The following is an 11,702-nucleotide window of genomic DNA, read 5'->3' on the forward strand; positions in this document are numbered from 1 at the left end:
CCGTAATTGAGTCGGGGTGAGAGTGTGACTGAGTGTGTAGCCAGTTGGTCTCTAACAGCAGATTGAAGAGACTCTCCTCAGCTTCACTCCAAGCAACTCAAGACAAGTGACGTCAGCTGAAGGCTTCTACAATGCAAACTTTTGTTCTCAAAACTGCAGGATATTGAACCTGTCAGCAAGTGCACAAAGTTAGTCATGATCAGTGGGGGGAACTGATCTCAAACCAGTGGGGAAATAAGCTCCAGCTGGTGACCACCAAAAAGAAGAACAACCACCAATTAAAAAATAAATACATAAAATAAATGATATAATTGCATACATTTTCACAGTGGTTTAACCTATCATATAACTTACACCAGCATGATATTGCTTGCTACTATGAATTTATATCGTGAATATGGAGGCTACATTAGTTTATAGAGGTGTGTAAACAATTTCACAAAGGCAGGTAAACTGAGTTTTAGGTGGGTGTACCTTCCACTACATCGCTGGTATGATTTAGAGTAAAACCACAGTTTTGTATCCCGCCAAATTTATAGACTATTTGTAAGATGCTACATTTTTCTGGGCTTGGGTTAGAACCCCTTAATAGATAGCCTAATTATTGCTAGATAAGTCAGTAATGAACTAGAATAATTATTATTGGTACTTCTATTCACTTTCAAAATAGGACTGAGAACATTTTACAGACTTGCAGCTTATACGAATTTTACTCGCACTTCTTGTTATGTAAATGATGAACAAAGAGGGTATAGGCACAATAGCTGGCTATGACAGTGACATGATAGGATAAGCTACAGTTTAGTAGTACAGCAAATAGGTATGTCTAATTTCTGCAAGTAGAACTGAACAGCACTGAATGACAAAGGGAATAGATGCTCTTTTCTTATGCTTGGATGGGAACTAGGAGTAATGGGGATCAGGGGCTGCGCTAGATGTGATACAGAAACTTTCAATTGGCTATTAATGTGTCTTTTTTTAAACTGTAGATGCCTCTAGTCATATTAGTAGGCTAATCAAGACCTCTCCTTCATCCAATAAACTGACTCCGTTTGGGCGAGGACTGCCATCTGCGCCTATTTTTTATTTTTTTTTAAGGACTAAGCAAGCAGACAATCAGCAACAGGCTAAGCCGAGACCTTGTGACCCAGTCTGGGTTTAGACAAGGGGTGCATCTTATTACACCCAACAACAAACATCCACAACACAGTATCCTGGAAACACTGTAATACTGTGAAAGAATGTATCACTGATGTAGATCCAGCATATAGATATCCACAAAATAAGTATAACTCTGTAATGAGTCAAATCCTGTAGAGTGGGAAAAAGTTCAACTTTTTTTTTTCTTGGAGGTTAGGATTAATGTGAGAATCAAAGAAGATAATGGCATTTCAGCAGCTACTTTTATTTCTGGATAGATGTAACAAAGTGCCACATGTAATTATTCCTCTTGCTCCCTGTTGTCTTTTAAAAGATGCAGTATAATTCTTACTAAAGAGATAGAAACAGCAGCTGTTTCAGTGTTCAGGGGACAGAATGGGTTTTAATTCAAAGGACTGCACCTTTTGCCAAAGCAAATTGTACATGAAGTCGAGGTAATTGGATACAGTAATTAAGACACAAAGACACTCTTGAATTAAAGATGCAGGGGGAAAAATCCTTATTCAGCATTTGTAATTTAAAACAGTTTTATTTGCTTGTTCACCATCCCTTGTGTTCATTGATTTTTCTCCCCCTTTATTCTGGGTCAATTCAGACACTGCAGTCAGAGGAGCTACTGGCTGGACTGGGTGAAACGCACACCCGCTTGGATGAACAGGCATGGTGGGAGAGGAAAAAATGATTTGATGATTTTGTCACCCCAGCCATGGGATACCTGGGTTTTTAATTGTATTGGAGAATCTTCATTAGGGAGAGTGAGTAATGAAAGAGATCAGAGTTGCATCACTATAAAAGCCTTTCATGGCCAGAGCTTTCCACATACAATCAAAATGTCAGCCTTACCTTGGTCATTTGTAACATAATAAGTGGCAGTCGAATGGCTGCAGTGCAAGCAGCATGCTGGGGGAAGGGCAAACAGCCTGTCCCCTTTAAAGGGATTTTTAAAGAGTCTTGATTAGAAAGTATAATGAGATACCAAAGACACAGCAAAGATGATCTCTCAGGAGACAGATGGAAAACAAATGAAGATGGTGATTTTGTTTTAATTATTATTTTTCTTTCAGTCCACAGAAAGCTCAGGATACCCATAAGGCATAGGAGTTGGGCTCGCCACCATTGATTTTTTTTGCCTGACACATTTAAAGAATACAGATTTTAATCATCTCAGCACACAATGCTCTGATCCCATTAAAACAGGAGCCTCCCAGCATTGCACATGCATTTGATTTAGAAAATGGCACATTGTCTCCAAGCTAAAAAAAACAAAACAAAACAAAAAAACAGGGTAAATGCATCCCTAAAGTTTTTGTATCTGTATGAGTGTGTGTGGGTGTTTGTGTGTGTGTGGTACATGCAGATTTCATCCAGCTGCAGGCTCTAACACTGACCAATTACAAGAGATAAAAACATATTTTAGTCATGCATGCCATTTCATGTGTGTTGTCAAATATGGAAACATATGTAAGATTGTATTCCAAATCACACTAACATTGAATGTATCTCCAAACATGGCCTTGTGTGCCTTTTAAATCTCACTCTGATTTATCGAGATAATGAAGACAAGTCAAATTATACAATTACAATAGTGTTTTTGCCATGCTAAATCAGGATTACCAACAAGTACAATGATAAAACATAAGGAAGGATTAAAAAATAAGGTAAGCACATTACTTGAGTGCAGATCCACCTGTGAAAGATTGCTTAATGATGTCGTCTCTGACAATTTAATAGAATCCAACAATGCAATTACATGTTTTTTTGCATTTCCTTTGCACTAAACTATAAAGATTTGGCACTCACAACATTACCACTGTGAAAAAGTCAGGTTTAAGCATTCATTTTACACACACAAAATATAATCAAATTTTGTACTGTAGATGGTGTAGGGGAAGGGTAGAAATTACTGTACCATGGCTAGTCATCCAAATCATTCTATTTTTGAGGAAGGGTTTCATACCACTATACAGAGAGGGGTCTTGGCTCAAAATAGACTATATTTAGAATGGACATTCAGGGAGCAGCCATCTAAATGGTGGCCTTTGTTTTTCCTCTGTTAATTGGAGCATGTTCCAGGACAGTGAATTGGGGAGAAACATGAGACTTCCAGAACATGAGAAACAGATGCTCCACACTTCTGTCTACAGACACCTATCCCTGAAAAGGCAGGAACGCTGAATGGAGGATGAGAAAGAACAGAAATAATTGATATCTAATGAAACCGCGAATTAAAGGAAACATGGGATGGTGGTGAAACCAGAATACCAAGAAAATGTTGGTTTAGATGACAGCATTGCCTTACAGTTGGACAACAGTCATTGGGCAGATCTACTGTTCCTATTGTAGTAACAAACACTACTGAAGAGTACGCTGACTCACACTAGGCCTCTATGTAATACACTGGTTCTAGACATGATCTAGTCTATGAGCAATTCCCAGACTTGGGCCTGAGGTATTGCTTGTTGGCATATTTTTTTAGTGAGCTACATCTTTTGTCCACACACAACACAGTAATTCACAGGCTTGATGAACTGATGTCTTGTGATCCACCATGGCTCTCATTTTCATTCCAACTGTCACTCTATGTCATATCTTATTCATGCACACCACTGTCCATTTTAATTAGTCATTTCAGGTCAGTGCAGACCCCTTCCTCCTCCAGGCAGTAGCATGGCAGACGTGTGAATAAAATTCATTTGCTATTATTTGAGCACAAATAGGCCATTACAGCCATAATGATAAGACAACAACCCGTCTGTGATTATAAACTATACAGCTTCCAGTAACACAGCAAGATCATTTTGCTGAAGTAAAAGAAATAGTTGATAAACTACTTAAGCCGAGATCTGTTTTGAAAAATGAATGGCTCTGCCACAAAAGGTCATTATAAATTAGAGTTAAGTAAATCCCATTATTTACAAAAACCTCAAATGAAGCTTTTCCCACCTATATTAATGCTACAATTAATTATGATAATTACCTCTGTGCAGGAAAACAAATTTAAATTGAAGAAAACCTTCCCTTGCATGGCAATCCATTATTTTTTTTTCTCATTACTGAACCAGAGCATAACAAAATGTTGTAAATTCCAGTTTTTCATGTCTGTTACTGGTGATGTAGGAGCTAAATGCTTGTCTGTAGTATTACAACAAAAGACAAATCTTTGTGTAGCCTATGTGCAGCTCATATTCAGGCGGGCCTTATAGGCTCCGGAGGGAAGAAAGGAACTTTTAAAATCACTCACTAAGCATTCTAAATGCATCATTCAAGGTCCCATTCACAGACGAGCGCTTTCACAGCAAGCTGCTATTGTATTCCTAACTAATAAATTATGCTTTGTTGCATATTCATGGCTGCCTTGTCCAAAGCAAAGAGGGTGAATCAGCCTCTTGGGTCTTGGGAAAACTGGTGAAGTTGAGTTTAACAAGTAGATATGTCACAAAGCATTCCTCTGTAATTGCACATCTGCTGAAATCCAGGCAAGTAAGCCATTTCTAAGCTCTGCTTAAGCAAGACTTATTTCAAGTGGTATTGTTATATTCTAATGCCTTAAGCCCTTGGCAAAAGTAAGAGGAAAATTTTAACAATAACTTGAAGATGAGGCGGCGATCCGAGATCCGAGAACAAACTACACATCAATTCCTGGATATATATGGTATCTAGTTCATCAGTTAGATGATCTGTTTCCCAGAGTCCACCTGGTTGCTGGCGTTTCTTTGTCCATGACACCAGTCCTAATCCCATCCCCCTCTCTGTATCCACTGGCCCTCTCCTGTAGATCCATACCTCCTGCTCTCTGGACCTTCATCTTACATCATCACATCTGTTAACTATTGGGCAGCACAGCACTAGATGTCTTCCTTTAGCATTGAGGAAGATCGACCTTTACCTTGATAATAAAATAAGCTTTCTTAAAGTTCAATGGATCTTGAATTTCAGCTGACATTAGTATTTGCCTTTCCTTGTTTTCATGTTGAAAGGGATTTGTTACCTTTGGACTTTGTTTCTCCAAATGATTAAAGAGGTGCACACTAACAGAAATTATTCTTAAACTAAATCGCCACTTGAAATGTTGCTCCTTTTAGATTATTGGGCTGTCCTAATGTTTTAACAAATCATTCACAAAGCTGCATTAAACTGATTATCTTCCATGTTTCTGGACGTCATCTATTTTTCAAAAATGATTCCTTTCCTGCCAAGTGAAGAACCCAGATACTCAAGACATAAATGTGTTCCACTGTCCCATCTAGTGGCCAAATCTATGAATTACCAGGCATGCTTGAAAAATATAAATTATTCACGGTTCTATTAATGTGCCTACATTAATGATTCTTGGGTGCACAAATGCATTTGACAGTTCAATATTGACTAACGAGCTGAAATGGCAATACATTATGTCCCATTTCTAAAAACATCTCAATAAAGTACAGCAATACTCTGGGATGTTATTACAATTTTCATCAAAAAAATCTGTAGCCAAGATTTCAGAGGGGTTTCCCTGGATTTCTGCAATTGAAAAATGTGCATATATATATATAAAAAAAAAAATCTCCAGCTGCTTCCTACCTTCTGTCCCGTTTCATCTTGACCCGTAACAAGAAGCCAGTCCAGGTGGACATTTGGATTGAATGACACTTTTCATTCCTTCAGATGACAGTGATTTAAATATCCTTTCAGGACTAATTACTCTATCCTCAGTTTTGGTGTCCCAATTCATCTTTTTCTATTCAATTATGCATTGACAGATATATATTTAGCAGTAATATTCTATAAAGATCACACAGAAGGGAGAGAAGAAGCTGATGGAGTCATTCCTTTTTCTTTACTTGTGAATTCATGATGTTCCTGGACAACACAAGGCTGAGAGGTGACATCTTTCTCTCAGCACACATATCCAATTACTAACCTTTGGGTCACCCAGGTTAGTAACACCTCTTGATTCAGATCAATTCAATACATGTGAAGACAGGCCCTTATTACGATCAAACACACTTTATTATGAAAAACACACAAACAAGGGCTCAGATCCAGCCAAATGAATCTCAGATATTGCACAATGACTATAAAAAATGCTTTTGTGCTGTTGAAAACATGTAACAGTAATAAGAGGGACATTTCACACAACGGAATAAACTCACTCCTCATCATTCTGCAATACACCCATCAGTTAGCCATGTCTCCATTATCTTCAATGTCAAAAATGTGTATTTCCAGTAGAAAAATCCCAATAATCACTCTCCTAAATGATAAATATTACTGCATTGTCATTGCTAAAATTGTATTTCATGAGAGATAATACTTACATTATTACTGTGGACTCTTTTTAAAAAAAACAAAAAAAACTAATATGTATGCGAACAGGCATTCTTGACTGATCCTAATCATGGCCACCATCTAGAAATTATGCTGGAAAGACACAGGACAGTTTTCCATTGTGGCACTATTTTTAAGAAACGCTGGCTTTACTGTTTAACAATTGAAAACACATTTTGTTAGTCTCACACCTACTCACAATAGAAAACATTCATAATTGTTCAGATAAAGTTGGTGAAAAGCGTACTGACCCAACCGCAGAAGCCTATTCAGACAGGACAGAGTGCAGGGGAATTGGTCAGGACAGGTTTCTATAGCAGTATTAGTCTAGGATGGCTTTCCATATCAACAGGCCATTCTACCTGGAAAAATCAGCTTTTTTGGACAATGCAACTCCACCTCAATGGCTATATTTACATGCATGGAGTAAACAGGCTATGCGATTGAGTTCCTGTTTCCATGAATACTGTTCAACAGAATATTCCACCCACAAAAAAGCATGAAAGGTTCACTCGCCAGCTAATCCCTCCCTCTTTCACCGCGCAATAGTAAGTTATTTCTAATGAGTGGGTAAGAAATGATGATCCTAATAACAGTAATCTGTACGCTCCTGACAAATAACCTGATGTTACAGGCAATTATCCTTTTTACTATAACGAATCACGGATGGCAAGAACACACAATAGTTAGAAATGCACTCGCCCCAGAAATTTACTGATGATGCTGGTGAGTTTGAGTGAGGTGAGTTTGTGCAGATGGCGAAACACAAAAGTGAAAGCAGTAAGATGTTTACATGCCACAGTAACCCATCTAATATCAGAGTAAGCCAGGCATCGGGTTTCATAATCGAATTATGAGTTTACCCGGTTAGTTATGACATTTACATGCGTTAACCCAAAACCGCTTGAGTAACTGGGGTAAGAATGGACTTCTCCTTGCATGTAAACACAGCCATTGAGGAAGACTTGCTGCTCCCTATTGTGGGATAGAGAGAAGGGCCTCCTATGGCATGCTGTCTGTCTCCTCGGCCTCCACCAGGCAGGACTGGTCTGCACCCGGCGCTCGGAACGGAGGGTGGTACTCAAATGCCGTGAAGATAGTGGAGCCAAGATTGTGCCTCTGGTGCAGGAACCAAATGACTGCTGAGATTCCCATGATAGCTACCACACTCAGTATGACTAGGGCAGACAGCACTGCGCTCGGTTCTGAGAAGGACAAAATAACAATGCGAGGAAGGTCACCATTATATACACAAGCTCACAGAGGAATAAGTAAAAAACACTGCAAACAAAAGCTCAGAGGTCTACTCACTCCGCTTGCCTTCCTCCGCTGCCTCTGAAAAACAAACATTATGTAAGTGAAGCACGGTACAAAACAATCATAACCACATGAAATCACATCCTTCATAAACACTCACACATCAGCCATTTTATGAAACGGTTTAAGAGAGATTCATGCAACATATCAACAGGTCTGTTCTACGAAAAAGACATTTCGCTGTAAATATTCATCAGTTGCATACAAAACACACACTCACAAACACACAAATCATGAAGTGAAGGACAAGGCCTTACTCTGAGCAGTCTCACAGATCACTCCGTTCTCTAGATCATCCAGACAGCTGACATTCTCCCACTTTGCTGTTTTGCTGTTCAGGATCACACATGTATCCATGGGCGCGAGGTCAGATGGGCTGGAGCTGTCCTCCCAGTTTGTGAAACTCACAGCTTCCTCACCAAACCACTTCATGTCATCACCTGACAAGATACACCAATCACTACTACAGCATGAAACACCACATGTGGCCACAACACTGACCCCTAGCCCAGTTAGCGCCAGTGAACCATAGTAATGGTGGAATTATTGTGTGTCCCTTTTGCCTTGACTTTGTTCTTCCCACTGCTTTCTCAAAGACTGCAAAGAACTGTGGTGCTTGTAGACAAAATAACCTTGTTCAAAGAAAATCATTGGTGTCCACCTCTCTCCCCCCCCCCCCCCCCCCCCCCCCCCCTCAAGATCTACACATCAAAGTAGAATTTGGTTTTGAGTGGCTGCTGCTTTCATGTGTTTTAGTTTCCCATTCTGCCTCCTATGAAGACCTTCATAAAAACAGGATTTCCTGATGTTATGGAGTTCCAAAGAGGAACTGACTCCAAGTCTAACCAAAGAGACAAGTGATCACTGTTAACACAGTGTCACACAGTTCACAATTACCTGCAGAATACAACAAGAGGAGTAAGGCACACACATGGGACTGAATGGACTTTGAGACAGGATGATGATTTTTATAAACATCTGAACCCAAACCCTGCAGGGTTTACTGAATGTTAGCTACAACTCATCTCATGACCCCCTACAAAATGTAATAAAAGATGTCTGTTTTTTCCCTTTTGTATTCTTTTATTGAGAATCACATTTTAGCCTGTATGAAGTATTAAATCTATCTTTGTATCTTTCCACAATCCTCTAGTCACATGGCACTTACTGTCTGTGTCAAAATACATGCCCAGCCACACGCTGACGTTGCCTTTCCACACCTCTGGGCTGTAGTTAATGATGAAGTCATTCTCCTCTGCACTCTGGATGGTCACAAGTTCTAGAAAAAACATAACAACATATTGCCACAGAATCAAAACATGTATTGAGATTATAGCCCATTTCAAAATGAGTTTTCTCTTTGACAAAACACTTCAAAATACAATGACTCAGGTACCAAAGCCTTGGCAGAGGGTTTTTGCGCTATCAAAGGTATAGCTTTTGATTTTGTCTTCCTCCCCATGGACAAAGTGGTAGCATCCCTGTCCGAAGGGCACCCAGGTGCGTCCATCTGCAGGGCAATCTGAGGAAAATCATGAGGCAAAACATGGGCATCAGTTGGCTTTGGAAAGATGTGGTCCTTGACATACCTAATCTGTTTGGAAGCCATATCTTTATAAAAGCACTCGAGGAACCTTCTACACTGTGTGCATCTGTGCAAAATAGTTTGGTACCTACACCTAAGAATTTAGCACAGTTATCAAATGATGGTATCTTGTCAGTCATCATTGCTGCATTTGCTCCCCAGAGTTTAGTCGAAACGGGTTTCAAAGTTTTGGTGGCAAATGATAATTACATGCAGGACTTTGCTTTACCTCAACCTCAGGGTTTATTGAACTGACGCCCTGAGACAAAACCCTAGAAGGTCCTGCAAGCCGCCCACTCTCCATAGGAGTAAACACGGATGTTTGACCTCCCTATGTGTTTTTTGCTTTTACGCAACACAGGCAAACCCACAGCTAATGCACCTAATCCTGAACAGTGTGTGTTCTACTTGTAAAGTAATGTTGCCATTTACCACTATGTCAAACATTGCCCATAGATACAGGAAAGGGGGCTAATCACGAGTTGAAGCCTAATGAATCTAAAATTTAGTGACTTGCACTTATCAGCTTAAACTCTGCATTTAAAACAAAATGCACATGCAAGCAAAGTCCGCAGATAACGCTGTTGATACAGGCCTACACCACGCTGAGTTGAACTGCAGTGTGTTTTACTAACTACTGTGCAACAACAACAAGACTATACGTCTACAGTAAGACAGCCTAGAACGAAGATTTATTTCCAAACGACTTACCTCCCGCTAAAGACGACTGCAAATGAATATAAAACACGACAATGCAGCACAAAAATGAAGGAGAAAAGTGATATTTCTTGCGCGACTCCATGACAGCGAGTCCAGATTATGGCACCAAACTAGTTTCCTGAGTGTTTCTCAACTCCGTGTCAGCGCTGCGTGAGTGAAATCCCACCCACAGCACAATGGATCAGAAATACCCCAGGGCCCGGAGACGAGATTGTAAATTCATGCCTCAAACCGGCCAGTCTGCACTGATTTCACCTCATTTGCTTTACTAAAATGTATTTGCCACTGGCTGTAGTAATCTGTCTTGGGAAATGTGGGCTACGATCAACCAAAACAATGCCTTCCCTACCGAAAAATCACCATAATATTCTTATAATAGGAGCTCACAGTGAGTCTGTGGTACTCAATAGTGACTTTATAGTGACCTCATCATACAAATTTTATGGTACGAATGGTATTTCTTATCTAATAAATGAACACTATAATATTCTTATAGGCTATTATACATATATTTGTAGGCTATTTAAACAGTATCCTCCTAAAATGTATATTCTCTAATTCTTTGTTATAATTTTCAGCACAGTCATGAGCAGAATTGCAGTCAACCAGAACAAGTGAAAATGTTCTGTGTGGAAAAGCTTCCTCCATAGTTCAGCCATCGAACATGGAAACACAAAATGTAGTCCTCCACTAACAGATATTGCACACAAGAAACCTCTAGATGGTGCTATAAGCTTACAGGCATAATGTGGACTTATATGTTTCATACAGCAAGTATAACAAACATGCATAAGTCCACTAATTTCCTTTAAATTGCCATCAAAGGATGAAGGCATCATTAAGCTATAGGCATATTGGCTGATACTATTGTTTAATAAGTCCATATGTTCTTCACATAAATGGAACTTCATGTTTTTGGACCCCACAGAGTCAAAAAAGAGACCTTCTTAATATTTTGCCTGTATTTTATTCAAAAGTAAACACTTGTAAAGTATTAATGTTTCAATCAAGCACCATTGTGTTCTAATTATAGTGCAATACATATATTTATAGCGCTATAATAAGATAGTTGCTTGACTAATGACAATCAGTATGATTTGTGATGAGTTTTTAGGCCACCAGTGTGAAGAAAGGTCATTCCCTCTCCCTGTCTTGTAGACATCAGAAGTGGTAGATGCAGGATACTTTACCTGAGTAGGTGAGGGAGGGGGGCGTTGGGAGTGCCAGGGGCGGAGTGGGTGCTGTATAGGGGGAAGAGTGGGTGCCCACTATATGGCTTGTAGGCGCAGGTGGCACAACCACAGACAGCTGGAGCGTGAGTCTCGCTCCTCGTCTGGAGCTGGTGGCTTCCCGTAGGGTGGCACAACACCCTGCAGGATACCGGAGGGACCCATCTGCCACGGCAAGGCCTGCTTACAGACTGCCACATCCAAGCCTCCAGAGTGCCCCCCCTCCCCCCAACCACCCTATACCTCCTGATACCCTGACTCACCCTGTGTAGGCCATGCACGGTCTCACCAATACCATGACAGTGTTGACAGTCCTCGCTCGGTCCTCACCCTCTGGGTTGAAACCGGAGTAATGTATACACACAGTTAGTCCAACACAA

The 11,702-nt window shown here is 40.0% G+C and overlaps 1 protein-coding gene across 1 annotated transcript; it reads right to left on the bottom strand.

The window, feature by feature from the left end:
• Positions 1-6,363: 6,363 nt before the first annotated feature.
• Positions 6,364-10,336, bottom strand: cd302 (CD302 molecule). Its single transcript, XM_071913717.2, has 6 exons — positions 10,085-10,336; positions 9,185-9,310; positions 8,957-9,067; positions 8,046-8,228; positions 7,783-7,806; positions 6,364-7,676 (listed from the first exon to the last, which is right to left on the bottom strand). Exons 1-6 carry the CDS (start codon positions 10,173-10,175, stop codon positions 7,474-7,476), a joined length of 738 nt encoding a protein of 245 aa, XP_071769818.1. The 5' UTR covers positions 10,176-10,336; the 3' UTR covers positions 6,364-7,473.
• Positions 10,337-11,702: the final 1,366 nt, after the last annotated feature.

This window comes from Centroberyx gerrardi, chromosome 10, assembly GCF_048128805.1.
Source record: "Centroberyx gerrardi isolate f3 chromosome 10, fCenGer3.hap1.cur.20231027, whole genome shotgun sequence".
NCBI classification, from domain to species: domain Eukaryota; kingdom Metazoa; phylum Chordata; class Actinopteri; order Beryciformes; family Berycidae; genus Centroberyx; species Centroberyx gerrardi.